Source organism: Triplophysa rosa, linkage group LG9, assembly GCF_024868665.1.
Source record: "Triplophysa rosa linkage group LG9, Trosa_1v2, whole genome shotgun sequence".
In the NCBI taxonomy this organism is placed as follows: domain Eukaryota; kingdom Metazoa; phylum Chordata; class Actinopteri; order Cypriniformes; family Nemacheilidae; genus Triplophysa; species Triplophysa rosa.
In genome coordinates this window covers 21,492,583-21,513,982 of record NC_079898.1, presented here as the reverse complement: position 1 = coordinate 21,513,982, position 21,400 = coordinate 21,492,583, and the positions used below count along the sequence as shown (strand labels likewise).

Genomic DNA, 21,400 nt, shown 5'->3' with positions numbered 1-21,400 from the left:
TTGTTCACGTATATGAATACATTTTGTTCATTAGAAGAGTAAAACGGGAACCTAGCAATAATTATAAATTACCGTGTAATTACAAAACACTGGTCCATCTTGACGAGCGCTGCAAAAAGCACAGGTGTCACTTGATCGCGATGACTTCGTGACGACAATAACGGTCTGGATATTTACACGTGAATAATGACAACATAAATATAACAACTGAGTTACAATTAAATGGTTAAACAGCACTAGTTTTTTAGACAATTTTACCATCGGGACCACTAAGCCCCTCCCATTTCGAGTTACCTGCTTTTTCTACTTGTACAATTTCTATAGTATAATTGACAGTATATAACTGTTTGGTTATGTATTATTCCCGCTTTTATCTGTCGTATAAAACATTTTTTCTGCCCACGTGCTTATTTGTAATGGTTCTGCATCTTAGAAATTCAAAAATAAATATTTATTCAAAGCACATGAACAAATCATTTAAACGAACTAAAGCAATTTAAATTGTATTTAACAGAAACAGATTACACTTAACAGACGATTTAACAAGTTTAACGGCAAGCAACGATGAGTCGTTTCAACAAGATATCGCGATAACGCGATTGGGCTTTTGATCAGGCATTACTAAAGACTTCTCCTGGGTTTACAGGGGAACTGGGTCTTGTACGATACCGGACGTTGATACTCCCTTGCAAGTGTCGTTTTTGTATTCGTTTTCTTTTCATATGTCCTGCATTAATAGTATTAACGTTACTGGTTAACGTTGAATGTCTGTTTGCCTCGGTTAGGTTACCTAGCACGGAACCGACGGGAATGGTTTAATAATTCACGTCTCGGTTCATTCACGGTTGAGCTTCGGCTATCCAGTTTCTTCCTCCGGTCTTATTGGGTGGTTTCAGCTTGCGCAGTTTGTTGCCGGTCATGGCAGGAGGAATTAAAACGGGATTTGTGCGTCTCATGAACAATTTACAGGATCCGCAACATGTCGCGCACTTCCAGCGGCTGTGCGGGGTTCGCGGGGTGGAGGCGCGTGACAGACTTAGTAACGGGGCATCGTGGCTTCGCCACGGGGATAACGTTAGTCAAAACGGAGGCGGAGATGGCATCCGTCGCAGAGCAGCAGAAACAGAGACTGATCAGGAGAAGCGCAATAACGGGGTGGCGAACGGGGCGGCAGCGCGTGAAACCGTAAACGACCGGGCACGGGATGAACGTCGGGTGGACGGGTCCGAACAGGATTGCGCTCGGGGATCCACGGTAAAGCCGGTGCGCAGAAACTCTCTCACCGGAGATGTCGGGCAGGAGTTCCTAATCGAGAACAAACTTCTTTACTGCCTTTTCATGCTCGGCACCGAGCTTGGTAACGAACTCTTTTACATCTGTTTTTTCCCCAACTTCATGTGGAACGTGGACGCGTTTGTGAGCCGGCGGCTCGTCGTGGTGTGGGTGTGGGTCATGTATCTCGGACAGTGCACAAAAGATGTGGTCCGGCGGCCGAGACCCGCATCACCGCCGGTGGTCAAGGTGGAGATGTTTTACAACTCTGAGTACAGCATGCCCTCTACTCATGCCATGTCCGGTACGGCCATACCGGTGTCCCTATTCCTGATCACCTATGGCCGGTGGGAGGTAAGACAATTTCACTGTTCACTGCATTAAAATTCAATGCACCCCAAATGTTGTCAGATGCTCTGTAGCAACATAGAATGCACTAGGATTGTCGCATTGGATAACAACATGAAGTTATCAATGAGAATCTCTTGTCTAATGTATTTTTTTGTTTGCAATGTCCAGTTCATTCATTTCATTTCCATTCCAAAAACTTTTAGGGGTCGGTGTAGGTATGTAAAGTATAAACGCCTATTAAAATAATTTGATTGTAAGTAGGGATGCACCGATATGTAAATTTTGGCCAATAATGATAACCGATACTTCTTTAACATTGAAAGCCGATAACCGATATATTGGCCGATATACAGTATCTAAATACTAATATAAAATTCCCCAAGACTGAGACAAAAGGCAAAAAGTGGACAACTGCTTTTATTTGAAAACATTTACTGCAAAAAACAAGGTCACCATTAGTTCCATTCTTTCCCCTTAAAATCATGTACATTTACGTTTAGCAGAAGCTTTTATCCAAAGCGATTTACAAAGAGTTCCTACTTTACGATTCTTTAACCTTCAAACTTTTCTGGTATATTTTTTATTTAATAAACAAATTATAGATGTTCTCCCAGAGCAACCCAGAAAAATGTTCTTAATAGCCACATGTCTAACAGGTTTCAAGACAGAAAGCATTCAGAGCAGTCTGATTCAAACAATATGCTTTTGTTCCTATAATTTACACATTCATAAATACTGTATCTACATACTGTACCAACATCAACAATGTTTTGCTAATAGCAGTAAGTGAATGATGACGACATGAAGACAGTACTGTGCTGTATTTTAACTGTGAGCACCATGTAGCTGAAGACGTTTAACCAGACAAAATGATTTATGATTTATCGGCTATAATATATCGGCCTAAATTTTATCATCGGCCGATAACATTCAAAATGACCATTTATCGGCCGATACCGATATGGCCGATAATTTATCGTGCATCCCTAATTGTAAGTATTACATGACCCCCTCTCTTAGTCACCTTAATGAACATATTAGGTTTTAATTAAGGAAGAATTGGGTTCATTTATGAATCATTTTAAATTACTTTATAACGCTAGAATAATTCCTTTAGCAGCAAGTTATGCAAACTTTCACACACGTAATTTTTGGAAGACCTTGAGTGTCGCTTTTTTTTTGCTGTGCTAACCCAAAATTACTTAGCCAGGGTAAAGTTGTTGAACCTGCTGAACATGGATCAAGATGGTCCAGAGTTAACAAAAGGCCCATTGACTGCATGTTGCAACATTTTAAAGGAGTCATATGACATGGCTAAAACAAATATTATGGTTTGTTTTAGATGTAATGTAATGTGTATACAGGATTTAAGGTTCCACATACTGTGCATGTTTGTATCTCCTCTTTGCCCTGCCTCTCTGAAATGCTACAAAGCTCATCACTCTGAAAAGCGAGGTGTGCTATGATTGGCCAGTTAACCAGTGTGTAGTGATTGGTCGAATACTGCAAGCGTTTCACGGAAATGTAACGCCTCTTACCATATTCGGAACATCAGGTTCGCACGCACTTCTCCTGACAGGTGATCAAATGTCATCGGTACTTCCTTATATCAATTCGAGCCCGAATCTGATACGGAAAATGAAGATGATCAAGCCGATACATCAACTTTGCCAACGCGACTTGAGCATGATGTAAAGGATTGGTAAGGTTTTATTAAAAAAAATTATGTTAAATAGTTAAAAACTATAGCTAACTGTTTTACCTTTTATATACAACGTTATAAAGACTATAAACAAACAACCATATACATCATACAGAGTTTGTGTGAGATAGAAACAAGCTCGCATTACAGCAGGGAATGGTAATATAATTAATAACGCGAGCGCTTTGGCCCTTGATCAACCAGTGTTACGCCACGTCTCGACGCAACTCAACAAAGACAATAAACCCCATTATAAACACGACATTTGTTGCCTCTAGTTGGAACATAATTACTGATTATTAGGACTTATGTTGTCTTTTTTCACGTTGCGCGCATGTCTGCATTTGCAGATCACAAACACATGACAAACTCAACTCGCGTTAGTCCGTAACAAAGTCTTTTACAATGAAAATATACTTACAGGCTGCGAATCTGAAGCGCCAGCGAAGTTGTAATGGTTGGAACGGCCCCACTTTTTAACCAAAGCTTTCGCGCATAGCCAGTCTTAATCTCTCTCCCACGTTCGTGAAGCAATCGTCGGAGAAATGCGCTGCACAAACTTGAACATTCGGATTGTACTTTTCTGTAAAAGTGTTGTAAATAAAATGTAACCATTTGTTTTTAGTTGTCTCATCTTTTGGCAGGGCAAACAAAGAGTCTTTCTTTTCGCAACGAAACACACAGCGTCTCCGCGACATGGCTGCGGCGGTGACGATACAATGAGATTTACAAGTACGCCCACCTCACTTGTGTTTAGATTTGGGCGGTCTTAAGTCAAATCATGTTACGAAGTGACGTACATTCGTCGGGGTGTGGTTACACGAGGCGTTTCAGGCAGGTCTGGGTTCGCATTCGCTTTTAGATAGAATGCATCTTTTGTTCCGACACTTCAATTTTAGCAATTTTACGTGTCTAATGCATGCATGGGTAACTTATAACACACCAAAGACACAGAAAAACACGTATTTCTGCCATATGACCCCTTTAAGATGGGACCATGTAAACCTACAAAAAGATGTCAAAAAGTTTTCTTTGTTGTCCCCTGCTACTTATCAAAGGGAACAAGTTTCACCAGTGTGGGTTTGAGACATTGTAGAGTAATGCAAATTCAGTCCCACTTTATCTCAACTTGATAACAGCCAGATAACAGAGTAATGTAATGTTGCGTTTCTTTTTATTTCTGTACACATTGTGGTTGTAAATGTTTACTTTTGCCTTCTTATTTTACAAAGAAGGGTCAATGTCATTTAGAAAAAAAATTATATAATCATTTAATTCTCTTGTTGATAGTCCTTCAGCTGGCTAATGGAACGCTACTTGAGAAACGTATTGAACAAATACAGGGTGACCTTTAGAATAAAAGTGTGCAAAACAAAGTGCGCCTACACCGTTTAGAAGTAGAGCACAACATTTTTTGGCTTGACCCTTCAAAAGACCATTTGCTTTAACACATGTTTAAGTTGTAACCTTTAAGCTTTGATTATGTAACCCACATCATATTGAACCTGGTTAGTCTTGTAAAATAAACACAAACTGTGTGGGATGTTGAAAAAGGTTTGTTGGCCATTAGCATTACATTTACATTTAGTCATTTAGCAGACACTTTTATCCAAAGCGACTTACAGAGAGTTCAGGGAGCAATAAGCGATATGTCATACAGGAGCAATAATACAATAGGTGCTAATACAAAGTTACTAGTTTCAATAAAAGCTAGGCCACTACCTGTTGAGATAAAGAGAGAGGTTTTTATTTTTCATCTGTCTGTCAAGTATTCACAGAAGAGATGGGTTTTAAGTAGTTTTTTGAATGTTGTGAGAGATGTGGTTGACCGGACTGAGTTAAGAAGAATGTTCCACCAGGAAGGAGTTTTGAAGCAGAATGAGCGGGAAAGCGATTTACTGCCCTTATGAGAAGTCAACTCAAGATGCCGCTGGTTTGCCGAACGCAGGCTTCTTGATGGGGTGTAGGAGGGTGTGAAAGTATGCCGGTGCAGATCCAGTGATAGTCCTGTAGGCAAGCATTAGTGACTTGAATCTGATACGGGCTTCACACAGTAGCCAGTGGAGAGAGATGAAGAGGGGCATCACATGAGCCCTTTTGGGCTGTTGGAAGACGAGGCCTGCTGCTGCGTTCTGAACCAGCTGGAGTGGTTTGATAGCCTTTGCAGGAAGACCAGCAAGGAGAGCATTGCAGCAGTAGTCCAACCTTGAGATTACCAGGGCCTGGACAAGGAGTTGTGCCGCATGCTCTGTGAGATAGGGTCTAACCTTTCTAATGTTGAACAAGGCATATTGGCATGACCGTGTTGTCCTTGGAATGTGATCATTGAAAGACAGCTGTTCATCGAATATGACTCTGAGGTTCCTGGCTGTTTTGGAAGGAGTGATTGTGGTATTGCCAAGTTGGATGGTGAGATCGTGTTGCAACGTGGGGCGTGCCGGAAACACGAGTAGTTCTGTCTTGGCAGGGTTCAGCTGGAGGTGATGCTCTTTCATCCAAGCTGAGATGTCTTCTAGGCAGGCTGTAATGCGAGCTGCTACAGTGGTATTGTCTGGGTGAAACAATATGTAGATCTAGGTGTCGTCAGCATAACAGTGATACGAGAAGCCGTGTGCCCGTATGATGTGTCCCAAGGATGTCGTGTAGATGGAAAAAAGCATCGGTCCAAGCACCGATCCCTGAGGGACCCCAGTGATCATGTGGTGAGCAGTGGACAGCAAGCCCCTCCATGAGACCCTGAAGGATCTGCCGGAGAGGTAGGATTTGAACCAGTGGAGAGGAGTGCCTGAGAGATGACAGGGTTGCGAGCAGTATCTGGTGATTGACAGTGTCAAACGCTGCAGATAGGTCTAGCAGAATCAGGACCGAGGATTTAGATTCCACCTTTGCTAGCCGCAGTGCTTCTGTGACCAATAGCAGTGCAGTCTCAGTGGAGTGGTTTGTTTTGAAGCCAGACTGCTTTTCATCCAGTAGCTTATTCTGGGATAGGTAGGAAGACACCTGATTGAAATTAGCAGAAAGAATATTTTGGAATGATTGAAAGTTTTACGAGATGAAACACGTTGGTGCGTACAGTGTTTCTGCATGTCCTAAATTGCTTTACAGTCATGTTGACCATGGCAGGTTAGTTTAACAACTGAGTCATGTATTCCTTAGGTCAGTGATTTACAGCCTTTGCATTTAAGGAGTTTCAAGTGGACATCAAGTGGTGTCATATTTGTTTTTTAGTTTAGTTTCATTTATGGCTCTTTAAGGAACAGAAAGATATTTTAAAGAATGCTTGTAACCAAACAGTTTTTGCCACCATTCAATAGCCTAATAGAAGGAAAAATGACAATGTCAAAGTGCCCCGGAACTGTTTGCTTTCATACATTCCTCAAAATATATTCTTTTGTGTTCAGCAGAACAAAGAAATTTAACAAAGCAATTATTCCTACTATGGCAGTCAATGGTGGCCAAGAACTGTTTGGTTACAAGCATTCTTCCAAATATATTCATCAGAACAAAGACATTTATACAGATTTGGAACAACTCAAGGCCAGGGTGAGTAAATAATGACAGAATTTTCATTTTTGGGTGAACTGTTTCTTTAAGCAGAAGTGATGTCTGGTGTCCTGTACCTGTATGCATCTGGCTAATTTGGCTTGCTTTCACCTAAATCACAAGCTGTTTTATTTTAGAATAGTAGTTTTTTTAAATGCACGGCGAAAATAACAAAATATGATAAGTGTTATCCTAACAATGCAATATCTGCTTACTCTAATCTTTGCTGCAGGCTTTAGAGGCGAGTGCATTTGAGGATTTGAGGTTGGGTTGTTTAGTTTTAGTCTTATCTGTAAGTCTTACAGAAGAGTTTTTGGTCCAATCCGTCGAGCATTTCATGTCGGTCATCAGCAGAACTTCTGCAGGTGGACCGATAAGTACCTTTCTTATCTGTTGCTCTTTCTCTGGTTTATATTTTTCTCTCTGGTCTTTTTCTGCTGTCTCCTCCAAACTTTGTTTGTTCATCCATTACATACTCTATAGTGTTTTTACAAATCAGTTATTTCACCATTGTCCCAGGCAGGCACCTGCTGTTCCACATGCTGTGCTGGTTATAATGGTCCTTGTATCACTTTACGTTTCTTTTCTTCTAACATAATACCATGATTGTAACTCAAATCAATGTTATGACCATGTTATTGTGAATATGTTAAGAAGCCATGTTAACAGGATAATGCACAGACATAATCTGCTTCGGTCAGGGTCTATTATGCAAATTGTCCAACTGGCTGTACATAGTTCACCCAAAAATAAAAGTTCTGTCAACATTTACTCACCCTCGAGTTGTTCCAAATCTTTATAAATGTCTTTGTTCTGATGAACACAGAGAAAGATATTTGGCAGAAAGCTTGTAACCATATAGCTCTCGGCCACCATTGGCTTGTGCCCCAGAACTGTTTGCTTTCCTACATTCTTCAAAATATCTTCTTTTTTGTTCAACAGAACAAAGAATTTTACAACGCAATTTTTCCTACTATGGTACTAGTCAATGGTGCCCAAGAACAGTTTGGTTACAAGCACTCTTCCAAATGACCTTTCTTTGTGTTAATCAGAACTACGTAAATGAAGACAGAATTTTCATTTTTGTGTGAACTGTTCCAGTACGTACAACTAAGGTAGACGAATAAATTACATTAAATTATTGTAATACTTTATTAATAAGGTTTAAAGCGTTGTCAGATGCTTTAGCAGGTTAAGTGAGATACCCACACACCCCTAGTCCCACATACAGGGTCTGTTTCAGCCTCCCACGTGTCATCTCACTGACTCACACATTCATACTCTGACTGTACATTTCCAAACTCTACCATGCTGTTGTCATAGCAATCACAGACATGTTAGTGTGGTGCTCTTTACACACACAAACAGTCACAACCATCAAAACCGTCCGTCGTCCTTCCACACACACAGCATACACAGCTGCTCAGCCCACACACGCTCTCTTGGTCTGTAATGAGAGGCAGATGTTCACCGCATGAGAAAAGCTGAGTCTCTCTCTGTGCTTTCCTTCAGCATGTGGTCCAGCGATCTGTGTCATGTGGGCTCAGGGCATGAGGTGCGGTCTGGATAACCAACCAGCCACGGTCCAACCATCTGTGTGTTTGCGATTGTCCTAATCCTCTTTTTAATGGTCACATTTCTGATGTTCAGCTGAATCCTTTGAATCGTGACGTTTGCACTGGAGTTACCTATAGGATGGCCTCAGAGAAGCGTGTGATAGTGTTATCTCTCCAGTGATAGTTCTCTTCTCAACAGCTTGAAGCACATAGCTTACAGAGTACAGACTGCATTTAAACCTTTTTTTTTGTTTTGTTTTATGAAGATTTTACAATAAGTTTGTATTGGTTAATGCATTAGTTAAGATGAACTAACAGTGAACAATACTTAAACAGCTTAAAAATCTTAGTTCTGTTTTAGAATTTGCTGTGTTTTAGTGTTAACATTAGTTTATGCACAATGAACTAACATGAACAGTCTGCTATGATAAATTAAAATGCATATTAAAATGTGATTTGACTGCATAAAAAATGTTTATTACATTTTCTTACATCCATAAATTGCTACTAAAACCTACACTTAAGACACTTAGTTTAATACATATCTGTTTCTTTGTTGAAAATGTCTGTATAAAGGAGATTTTCTCTCTCTGCTATCTTTTAAAGCTATATAGTCAAGTCTTGCCTGAGGGGAGTTTGCAAATAACAGACATTGGCAGCGAGTAGTTCTCATTTCCTTATTCAAAGCAACTGGTAGCAGTTACTATGTTTTTGGCAGGTTCTTATCACTGAGCCGATGTTTGTTGTCAGGGCAGCAATGGGGAAATATCCTGTTCCCTTTTATTTCTTGGCAGCTGGTGTTTCAGTCCAACTCTAATTCCATCACCAGACCTGTTTAAACATGGATGTCAAAGCATGTAAATCTCTAGTGTGCTGTAATCTGTCTAAAAAAATGCAGGTCACCAGACACGCAGACAGAGTTTATGTTGGTTGAATGAAGAGGGTGGGAATGTGTTGTTTCAGCAAGTGTTTTAAAGCGACCTGACAAACTCTGTACACATGATACCTTCCCGTATGAGAGATTTACCCTTTCACCTGATTTGTTTGGACAATATTCAATAAACATTGCAGTTCAAAGTGTCATAGTCAATCACCTGACATTGGAAATGAGGTAATCTAATGTTATCTCTGATGATATACCGAGTGTTTATGACCATTTCAATGTCAGGTTAACCAGGACACTCGGTGAAGATTGTGGATGCTCTTTTTATAGTTTCAGCACTAAGTGGTTGTTCTATGATGGGCTGAGGGTTTGGCTTTAGTGTTTCACTGTTTGTCGGTTGAACGGCCCTTTTAGCACACGGCCCATCTGTGGACAAATTTGAGTGTATGAAGGTCTAGTGTATGAAATTTAGGGGCATCTAGTGGTGAGGTTGTGAATTGCAACCAACAGCTCACTCCATGCCTCCCCCCTCCCATTAGAAGCACTACTGAGGCTGATACAAGACTAAGATGTCGTCACGTTTTCGCTTATTTGCCGAAGGAGATTTACGGAACGCGCTCAGTAAAGCAGTTTGTCCGTTTAAGGCGAATTACAGGATGTAGATAGAAATAGCTCATTCTAAAGTATTCAAAATATAACGCTTTATTATGTACGGTCTTTATACACTTCTGAAGACATAGTTATGTATATTATATTGCATTTCTTTCAATAGATCCTCCAAAAAATTACACAAAGCACCTTTAAATGAAAATTGGCAAAGATGATGATAACATGGCTTATAGATTGTACTATGGAAGCTCAAGACACACACTAAGATGATATTTTAATTTCTTGCTTCATAAGTGCATGTTATCACAAGCTGTGGTGTCACTGTATCATTGGGCCTGTTGCCAAGCATGACAACATGCACACGTGTACTTAAAGTGTAAATGTGTAGTACTGTTGTGAACAAGTTTTTTAAATATGTACTTTAATACTAAATCCCACAGGAATAAGTGGGAGATTTGTATAACATCACTTGCATGTATAACATGTTTCGGAGTTGATCTAAATGCCTAGTCGCACCAAATGCGAAACAAAAAAGGAATTGCAAACAGATACTATAATGCAAGGAGGCCGAAATTGATATTTATCTTTCGTGTGATTCAATAGCCATATGTCAATGTTTGATTTTCCAATCTAAAAAGTTAAAAAACGTACAAAACTGTAGTGTAGGCCCATTTACATAAGGTTTGTTTAATGTGTTTGTGTGTGTTACAGCATTTCTTCACCACATGCAAGCAGCATGTTACGACACATCAAACCGAAATGACGTTTTTAATCCACAAAGCTGTGTATAGAAGGGCTTGTTACATTGTGTTGAAAGGTTCTTTAGTTTACACAGTACTCCATTTACTACTCCAGACACCATTTGTCTAGTCCACATCGTTTTTAATTAAATTGTCACATTAAAATGGGTTTTGAATTTATTGCTATAATATTACTTCCTGTTGTCCACATAACTTCCTGTTAGGTCTGCGCTGGAGTGACATTACATATAGAATTGTTGTTTTCATTTTTATTGTCAATTTATTTTGGTTTAACAAAAAGCAGGATGCAAATAATGTAATCATTTTAGTGAAGGTGACAGCTTTACCACTTCCAATTCATTGTATGCAATGTTTTGGGGTGTTGCACAACTGTGATTTAATAGGAATTGAAAGCTGAAGGGATTAAGCTCTCGTTGTTCTCTTTTTAGATATTTGCACATAATGTTATTGTTAAGTGTTTTTTTGTCTCACCAACTCATCGTCTGAATCTGTGTTTGTGTGTTTATTTCCACAGTACCCTCTTCTGCTGGGAGTCTCTCTGGCCATCGTCTGGTGTGTGCTGGTGTGTTTAAGTCGCATATACATGGGCATGCACTCCATACTGGTGAGATATAAAACGGCACACGCACTTAACATCAGGTTTTGTCACTTATTTTTGATTTATTATACAGTTTAATCCTGTAGACTGTAGCTGAAGTGTAACATATACTTAAGTGTCATGTTCTCATTCAGATATCTAAAAGTAAACATGTGCGAGGCAAGGTAACGTTTTGGTTTCCTCGTGAGAGGTGATTTTCTGGGTGTTTTCCAAAGGGTGGTCACACTGGGAGAAACAAAATCCCCCGATCATTACCGGAACACCCATCTGTTTGAGTAAATGTTGGTCTCAGGTTGCCAGTTGCTCCAAAATCCTCATCCATTATAAATGTCACATGCATGTTTACAGACACAGTAAATCACATTAGTACATCAGTCATGTTAAAAAACATTACAGTTGTCATTACAGTTATAAATAAAGTATGTTAGCTCTAATGATTTCATTAGTTGGCAAAGTTTGTGTCTGTCTGGACTTTTCCTCCAGTTCAAACGATCCCAGTAATTCGATGGTTTATCTACACATCTGTGCTCCGATCGGTACAAATATCACCCTCAGAGTGACCTCATGCGTCTGGTCGCCTGTCGGGCTGATGAGTGGCTGTTGCCCTAGAGACTGTTGTCTTGGTAACAATTGGATTGTGTTCCAAGAGTTAAACCCCTATAGAATGGACACAATTGCACCATTACAGCGAAACAGATGTCACGCTCTTAGACTGTCATGTTTTTGTGACAAACTGTATTGGTACAGGTCAGGAAGATAAAAACCTATTTTGAATATTTAAAAATATGTATACATGTTTAAAATATGTAACATTTCTCATGCTTTGCCCAACATCTTAATCTTTCCAGTATTCACAACGTTTTCTGACATCTAACATCTGCTTTTAGAATCAAACTTTTATCGCTAGCTTTTAGTTAGTTCTCCTATCGAGGATCTTTTTTAAAAGGTAAAGATTTTGGGGTGTATTTTGAACGAAAATGTGGTTTACTGATACCTAAAGCTACATGTTTGACACAACTTTATTGAGATGGCTTGATTAGACTAAGGTTATCAAGTAACACTTTTAGAGTAGAATCACCAAGCTGGACTTAAAAGTCTCACAATCTTTTACTGTTAAGTACACACATAATGTATGCTAAAGCAGTGAAGCTGTTATGTGGAAAATGAGCTCATTATGGTTAATCCCTAATGGAAGAACGAGTTTCGCTGTTCTCTAGGGGAGTGGTTCTCAAACTGTGGTACGCGTACAACTAGTGGTACTTGAAGAGACCCGGTGGTACGTGAGGTGACACGACAGAAATTAAAAACTATATATTAACTTACATTTCTTGTTTTAAATGCAATTTCAAATGTTTAATATGCCTACATGATTGATAAATACGGATACATCTCGGCCTATGTGCAATTTTAAAATAGTTGTATGAATTATTGTTGTTTATTTATCATTGGTCGATGTAACTCAGGCACGTGACGGGCAGCTCAAACACAGAGCGGGAGCAGACAGGCGCTTGTGAGTCCCTTTCTCTCTTCCAAAGAGCTGCGTGCAAATTAAGTTTCTTATGTATTTCTGCACTTCAACCGCTGTTTAAAGCTGTTGTTATTGCGGTAAAGTGCTAATTCAACACGCGTCTGCATCTACTCAAGGTTATATCAATGAAGCACGCATTGCGATGCATTTTTGACGCGTCGCTTTGACAAGAGCCGCAGTAAAGTGTAATTATCTGTTTGTCATATAACGTTACAGCTGTTCTCTTGATGCTAAATTATACGTGTATTTATTTATCTTCTGTGTTAAATATTCTTTCCACATTGTTTGTCTTTAATATAAGTGTGTAGGCTATCCCTACAAAGTTAATAAATCCCCCATAAGAGTCCATAAGAGTTTACAGAGCCCTGTTTACAAAACATGTTCTTCAGTTTGAAAATAGCTGGTAAATAAAGTGTTTGTACTATTAATAATACATTAGAATTGGAGGACGCGATGTAAAGTGAAAGATTCACAGCTCTACTATAAGTTTATTCATGTGATTTTTCTATGGTGGTCATTAGGTGGTACTTGGAACAGCTAATTTTATTAAAGGTGGTACTTGATCTAAAAAGCTTGCGAACCACTGCTCTAGGGGACAGAATTTATGAAGTAGTCATTCGCAAATGCACTTTGTCCTTGGGTGAAAATGGATTGAGAAAAGTGCTAAACATTGTCTATTTTCACACCTTCAAACACCTAAAGGTCCATTTTAAAGTTAGTGGTTAACGTTAGGAGATGATTAAAGATTTACATTTGGGATCAGTTATGGTTACTTGTAAAGGAAGTGCCCACAAAAATATGAACAAAAGTGCATCTGTGTGTGTGGATAAGTATACAACATGTATTTTAAAGTCAGTTTGTCCGTGTTCTGTAAAGACATTTTACAATTTTAGTGTTGTGAGATTTCATATGAAAGTTGATATTTAATCCTGTATTTAAATCACCAGACAACTGAGTTGGTTTTGTTTTGCTTCACGTATTCATTCCCTGATCAAGGCCACCTCTTGTATTAGTTTTTTCTTTCTGTATTGTTCCTTGTTTCCTTTGCACCTGGAGTGTTTGTTTTTGTATTTGTGTGCGCTTTAAGAATGACGGTTTATTATTATTCCGAACTTCCTCTACAGCTGGTAGTCGTGTGTTTGTGACGGATGGTTTGGTTCTTGTTTCTGCATTATATGTTCACATATTTTCAGTTTATTTATGTGGTTTGTCATTGTTTCATTTTTGTAGGATGTCATTGCCGGTTTCCTGTTCAGTTTGCTGATCATCTTGATCTTTGGACCTGCTCTGGACACCATTGACACATTTAATCAGACCCATCCCTACGCCCCGGTCCTCATCATCTCGCTCCACCTGGGACTGGGCCTCTTCTCCTTCACGTTGGACACCTGGAGCACCTCTCGTGGCGACACCGCCCAGATCCTGGGCTCCGGGGCAGGTATTGCTCTGGCATCCCACCTCAATCACAGTTTGGGCCTGTTGTCAGACCCACCCGTGTCAATGCTGCCGCTCCAACCCCCAGCTTTCACTCTCAGCATGATCGGGCTCTGTGCACTCCGCTTCCTCCTGGGCGTGATTATTCTTCTGGTGACCAGAGCCATTATGAAGGCCCTCACCATCCCGCTCGTGTGCTGGGTTTTTGGGATTCCGAGCAACGACGTTCGGAAAGCCAGGCAGCACATGGAGGTGGAGCTGCCGTATCGATATATCGTCTATGGAACTGTGGGGTTCAATTCACTTTTCCTCGTGCCTTTTGTGTTAGCACACATAGGACTGTTGTGATTAGGTGGAAAAGACATCCATTAAGATTTCGGCCAATATGGACTGCAGAGGCCTATCCCAGTCTGTGATTGGATTAAACTAACGCCAGTCATGAACACTGTGCTTTCACCTTGCAGAAATTCCCCTGATCTAAACCATCATTTCTGTTGATTTATACTGCGGTTTAGCACCCGAATATGGTGTTGTCCTCGACTCAGAGATTATTAGCTTTTTCTATACAATTTGCATGGCCTAGTATCATATCTGTCTGATTTAAGATTTTAAAACCTATTTTGTTCACAAATCTTATGAACTTTTGTAACTTCAATAAGCCTGTCAGAATTATCAAGCAATACAGTGGTTTGTAAGTTACCTTAAACTTTTAATAATAGATGCTAGAATAGAGCTTGTTTCTGCCACACTGAGTTTCTTAGAAGGACTTTTAACTCTTGTATCAAGAGTTTAGAAAGTAGGCTGAAGTCACTCAGGTTTGTTTGTGTTTTTTTAGAGTAAAGGTGTATGGACAGCCCACTTAATCTGTCAGGTGTGACCAATGCAAATTAGTGTTAAACTCGGCATCAACATTTACATTTCTCAGCGGTGAACCATCTGGCCATAATACTTAAAAAAAATCACTATACAAAACAACCCTGGTGTGATGGTTTGCTGTCAGGAGCAGCATTGATCTTTTTCGATTTAAAGTTGATTCATTTTATCCAGACACTTAACCTCTGATCTAATGCAGGTTTGACTATTTCTCCAAAGACTTTTACATCTCATAAACTCTTTATAATGTTAGACTGCCTTAACAGACCACTCAAAACTAGTTTCTAGATGAGGTTAAACCCAAACTGTGGGTTAGTTTGTTTTTGAAATTGCACTAGTGATTTAATTTCAGGTTATATAGTTTAACTTTGAATTGGTTTATGTCTGTTTATAGATTGAATGTTTGTCAGGTTTAAATTTGGTACGTCGTGCTTCAAAATAGATGTGCTTTCAGTCTTGTTTTCTAAAAACAGAGTAATGAGTGCTTTGACTAATAGCTTTTTCATTTTGTGTGTTGAAACAAAGTAAGTATCAGATAATTGTTGCCTTTTGATAATCAATGTGTTAAAGCATAGATGTATTTTTGGTACCGTTTTGAAATGCAGTGTTCCCAGAATGCACTGCTCTGCTGCCTGCTGTTGTGGGTGTTTGGAGGTTAGGTTTGTGTGACACGCCAACGTGCTTGTGTTTTTGCTCTTCCTGTGGCCTTGTGTGTTCTTACATGCACGCAAGTTCCTTTTTGCTGAAAGGGAAGGTGGTTTTCCAGGTCCTTTTGTAAACACAATTGTTTTATGATTCTCAGAGTGATGAGGAAAACAGTGATTCTACCAAGCAAGTGTACATTGAGGGCAGATCTAGGAAGAGAACACAAGTAGGAACTTGATAAACAAACACTGTCCTGTTTAGTGTTGACTGTTATTTCCTGGACCAACTTTGTATGTTTGCAGGATTCCTTATAAGTGACTCCATAGAAAATTGAATTTGTGTGTTTGCTTGTTGATGACAGTAGCTTTTAGCGTATTATGAGCTAGCAACATTGAACTCAGAGAAAACTAACAATTTTTTGTTTGACCAAATACAAGTTCTTTCAAAAGCTATAAATACACTATATTGTAGATTTTGGGTCCCACGAATTCCTGCTATTCACACAGTTCTAAGCATTTCCTTTCCCTGGCATGTTTGTTTATCAATATTTTTGATAATGCTTTAAGCTTCCAGTGAGACTGTAGTATTCTGAGATTGTTTTAACATTTCCTCCATGTTAAATTCATTCTGCAGATGTCTGCATCCTCCCCCCAGATTTACCTGTTAGTCTAAAAACGAATGGTAAAAAAAATCTAAAAGGTTTAAAGTATTTTATCTGTGATTTGGCTTTCTCTGGGTTTTTAAGTGTGTAGCTTACTCTACTCTATATGAGATACCACAAAGTGCCTTTAATGTATGTGCAAAAACTTTCTTTCTATCTTCTGTGATGTTTGATCTTCGCAGAGATTTGTTTTATTTTCTTTAAATTGTTCAAAGGAGTATGTGAAATTTTGAACAGAGTGGGAATATTCTAAATGAAAATAATTGCTGCTCTGTCCATACTGGCCTGCAGTCAGTGATTTATATCCTGTGTTTTAAACAATCAAAAATAAAACATTTCATGTACAACTCGGATGTGTTCCATTTTTTCCATGTGTTCCAAGTTATCTTGTAATGGGTGTTTTTAGAAATAAATATTTGTGATGTTATGATAAATTATGATATTAAACCAGGTGCTCAGATCAACATGCCTGGACATTTATCTAATAAAATCACTGCATCGTGTAGAGCCTGATATTTTTCTGTTTCTGTAGTTTAATATATACACCTTTATTTAACCAGGTAAGTCAATTGAGAACCAGTTCTCATTTACAATGACGACCTGACCAAGAAGCAGGCAGGTTCAGTACAACAATTACACAAATAACACTATTATAAACGAAGTCACCAACTGAAGAAACAGACAATCGATTTAATAAAAACAAGCACAATGATCTTGAACAAATGACAAAATTAAGCTTTTAAAAACTGCAAATGAAACGAATGAACTGAGGTTTAAGGTCTGCTGCAAATGACTCCAGTCATTAGCAGCAGCAAACTGAAATGAATAACGACCAAAAGAGGTACGGGCTTAATCTGGTAAAGTTAACACGTTAATTTTTCAGTTCTCTCAGTTAACGTAAGTATATTAATGTTAGTCTCTAATACAGCACAAAGCACTGAAAAACATTGTTGTTAATAGGCTTTCCCAACACATTATTGTGCAAAACGAGTGTGTTCACAAAGAATAAGCAGACCAATCTACAATCTAGTGGTAAATTATTAACATAAGGTCACTTGAGATGCTTTATATTTTACCATACACACAGTCTCACACAAAAAAATGTTCACCGACAAGACCACTATGTAAAACAGCATTCTCCCAAAAGCAATAATTTTAATGTTCTTGGTTGACAAAAAAAGGCATGCTGGTTAGGTAGGTTTTGAAGCATGGTAGCTGATTTGAGCTGGTTTACGCTGGCCTTTAGCTGGTTTGAGCTGGTCATGTGTTGGTCCTAAACTACTAGATCCTGCTCATAACCAGCTCGAGACCAGCTCATGACCAGCGAACGACCAGTTTAAACCAGCTACCATGCTTCAAAACCTACCTTACCAGCAAAGCCTACATGTATGCTGGTTTTTTCAACAAGGATTTACTGAAGTTTATGTCTCGTTGAAACATGTGCATGTACTGCAATTTCTATGTTGAGGATTTTCATGTGCCCTATACACTACAGACAAAAAAAGCATCAGGAACAGGATCTTTGGAAACATGATCATTGAGGTCAACACGGGCTTATTGTACTGCTCAGGTCAGCATAAATACTTCATGTCATCATTTGATGACAGTGCTCATTGTTGTCAAGTTTCACTTGTTCGTGTCCTATGGGAGAGACAAAGAAAAATGCATTGCAATGATACCCTTGTCACATACAGTCTGTCTCTATAATCCATGTCCCAGTTTTTTATTTTTTACTTAGTCTGTCTAGAAACTGTGGTTTGTTTTGCACAAACAAACGGAACAACATTTTGGAATATGTTAGGTTGAAGAATACAAAAGATAGAAACATCTAATAACTAAAGTTATTGTCAAATGACACAAATGAAGGACCTCCGCCATGTCTACGTTCTGTTGTTTAATAAAGAGAAACACTGCCATCTAACGGTAGGAACACCGCCCCATATCCTGTTTTGCACGAACACAATTAAATGATTTATTTTCGTCTCTTGTATTTATTAATGTTGGCAAATTATTCCATGTTGGTACAGCTGTTATGTTTAAAGTCAATTTGACTCGTGTATGGTAATTGTATGGTGATAGTGTTTCTGTGCGGAACTAATAATCAGCGATACTGTGTTTCCGGGGAGCATTTGAGGTGAAGGGATACACCGATGTCTGTCACACACCCATGTGAGTGTTACTTTAATCGGTTGCATTTCATTACTAAAATATATTTTTCTACCATTGTGCGAAAGCATATACAAACATCTAGTTATCTAGATGTATGTCTCAGCAATGACGTTCATATTTTAAGAACTGCAGTCTGATAGTTTTCTGGATTAAGCTACTGTTTATGTTGTTGTGTTGAGGTAAATTTCTTCTTTACACTCAAGTGGAAATTAAACTGAAATCTGAAGCATGATTGGCTTTGGTTCTGAGCTATTTTTCCATACAATGTAAATTGCTGTCAGTTGTTGTAAAAAAAACCCACATAAAATCAGCCCATGTGACTCGTGCGCGGGTTTTTAGTCTTTTGGGCCATAGTATAGCTTTGTGTCAGGAAGACGCTGAAAAAGTAATATATTTTGCCTTGAAAATCTTGCGTACTTATGGTATATGGAAGTTATAAAAACCTACAGTTTTGAATTTACAAGACATTAGGTGGTTTTGGGTTAAATAACTTGCAAGATTTTTTTCAAGGTTGTTGTGGGCTTAAACCCTACAAAGTGCCATGGATGGACTCGTCTTTGCTACTGTATATTTTTTTGATTATGACCTTTAATTTGAGTTTACACCAGGAGAATTTACACATAATTTGATTTTGGATTACATATTTTGTAAAATGACTAATTCGGGTTTTTTTTTCTTTAAGATGCCCATGTGATCAAGTATGGACACTCTTAAGGAAACATTTAAGGCTTTGTCAATTGCCAGGAGACTGCAGCCAAGTGAGCCCACGTATCTTTTAGACCTCTCTCTTTCAACCAGCGGTGGGTCTGCTGCAGGATCAGATGTTCTAGCTGTGTGCTGCTCTAATCACTCTGTGCACCTTCACAGCAGAGAGACACTGCGCCTGCTGAGCGAGTTTCAAGGTCACACGGCTCCTGTGTGCGGGGTCCGTTTCTCTCACCTCTCCCCTCACCTGCTGTTCACCGGCTCTGCTGATGGGACACTGCTGTGCTGGGACGTAAGACGATCCTGTTCAGAGTCAGACTCCGCCCAGGTGTTCCGTAGCGATTCGACACATTCTTACTGCTCGTTTGACGTGAGCTGCAATGATCGTGTGCTGTGCGCAGGCACAGAGCAAGTGGGAGAGGACAGTTTTTTAGTATTCTGGGATGCTCGCATGGTTCAGGAGGGGGATGAGATGGGCTCAAAGCAGGGCGGTCTGCTGGGCGTGTACTCTGAGTCACATAGTGATGACATCACTGCTGTACATTTCCACCCACAGCGAGCAGACCGGTTGGCCTCTGGAGCTACAGATGGATTGGTGAACATTTTTGATCTGAGTTTGGGAGGAGAGGATGATGCTCTCTTCACCACATGTAACTGCAATTCCTCCGCCAGCTCCCTTTGCTGGACAGGTATTTTTTTGTTAAGTGTAAACGTATGCTTTTGTAAATAAAGTGTGAAATATTTGTGAATTTATTTCATTTATTGACAGGCAAAGATCTTGACCAGCTGCTTTGTCTGACCCACGATGAAGGGCTACACCTGTGGGATGTGGCTCACCCAGACAGCGATGACACTTTGACCCTTCTGAGTTTCACTGACGCGCGAACACTTGTCCAGCTCCCTGATGGAGCCTCACTTGAGTACTTTGTGGGTGGAACATGGCTACCAAATGAGGGACGTATTCTTTTAGTCGGAGGGTCTAATTGTGGTGAGCTCCACCTGGTTGACTGTAGCGGAGGTGGTCTGAGGTTAATCAAATCCCTGAAAGGGGGTCACTCTGCCACAGTGAGATGCTTCCAGTGGGACGTGAACCGTCAATCTCTGTTGACGGGCGGGGAGGATGGCCAGCTGTTGCAGTGGAAGGTGGGAGCAGAGGAGATTAGTGTGGGAAAGAAAGATACTCTGAAAAGCATTTCTTCCATGCAGCTAAAAACTAAAGCCCACAGAAAACATGCTCCAAGGAAAGACTATTCCTCCAAGTTATTATGATAAAAAAAACTCAAATTCCAGAAAAACTGACACTGTAGTTTTGCAAAATTTTAAGATGCATGGCATTTTATGTTGTATATGATTTGTAATGTTTTGTCTATTTGAAAGCAATTGTGTAGCTTTTGCTAACCAGACCATTTTGATCTTTGCCATGGGGTAACGTCAAAGCCTTGTATATTTTAAGTTAAGCAGATTGCAGCAGTAGACATTTTATGACAATAAAACCAACCATTTACATTTTAAAATAAATAAATTATATATAATACATTTCTACCATTTGTACTTGTTCCAGTGCTTTCATCTGACAAAAAAACATCAAGTAATGTGTTCTCCATACTGCAAAAATTCTTTAAAACTTGGATGTCCACTGTGTTAAGAGACTTATGACAGAAATTGGGGATCAAAAATAAAGTACATTTACGAACTGTACAAAGTTGATGCTTTAATTTTTATCATATGGACATTCTTAGCTGTTTTTCCTTATAAAGCACATTGTCTTGATTATTTACTAATTTGCACCTGCATTCGCATCATGGGGAAACTATTTTTTATAAAAGGAGGGGAGCCCATATCAGAAACAGACTGACTTCGCCTACTTATACTACGCACTTAAAGTATGCACTGTTTCTGTTATGGAAAAGTATATACAGTTGGGGACAAAAATATCAGCCCCCTATGAGCAAAGAATGCTGTGAAAATAAATCTGCATTGTTTCTCCTTTTGATTTTTTAATAAAAAAATTCACAAAGATCCAATGTTTCATTGAAATAAAACAATTGAAAGTGGGGGAAAATCACATTATAAAATAAATGTTTTTCTGTAATACACTCAGGCCACAATT

The 21,400-nt window shown here is 39.2% G+C and overlaps 2 protein-coding genes across 3 annotated transcripts; both read left to right on the top strand.

Annotated features, from left to right (window-relative positions):
* The first annotated feature begins 629 nt into the window (after nt 1-629).
* Nucleotides 630-16,795, top strand: sgpp1b (sphingosine-1-phosphate phosphatase 1b). The gene is made up of 3 exons (XM_057341520.1): nt 630-1,626; nt 11,192-11,281; nt 14,034-16,795. The coding sequence occupies exons 1-3, from the start codon at nt 919-921 to the stop codon at nt 14,583-14,585; spliced, it is 1,350 nt and encodes a 449-aa protein (XP_057197503.1). The 5' UTR covers nt 630-918; the 3' UTR covers nt 14,586-16,795.
* Nucleotides 16,796-18,534: 1,739 nt separating this feature from the next.
* wdr89 (WD repeat domain 89) lies at nt 18,535-21,302 on the top strand. 2 transcript variants are annotated; one of them, XM_057341521.1, is made up of 3 exons: nt 18,535-18,585; nt 19,268-19,979; nt 20,060-21,302. In XM_057341521.1, the coding sequence occupies exons 2-3, from the start codon at nt 19,286-19,288 to the stop codon at nt 20,557-20,559; spliced, it is 1,194 nt and encodes a 397-aa protein (XP_057197504.1). In that variant the 5' UTR covers nt 18,535-18,585; nt 19,268-19,285; the 3' UTR covers nt 20,560-21,302. The 2 variants fall into 2 exon arrangements, with proteins under 2 accessions (XP_057197504.1, XP_057197505.1); XM_057341522.1 differs by lacking the exon at nt 18,535-18,585 and adding an exon at nt 18,597-18,764.
* The last annotated feature ends 98 nt before the right edge of the window (nt 21,303-21,400 follow it).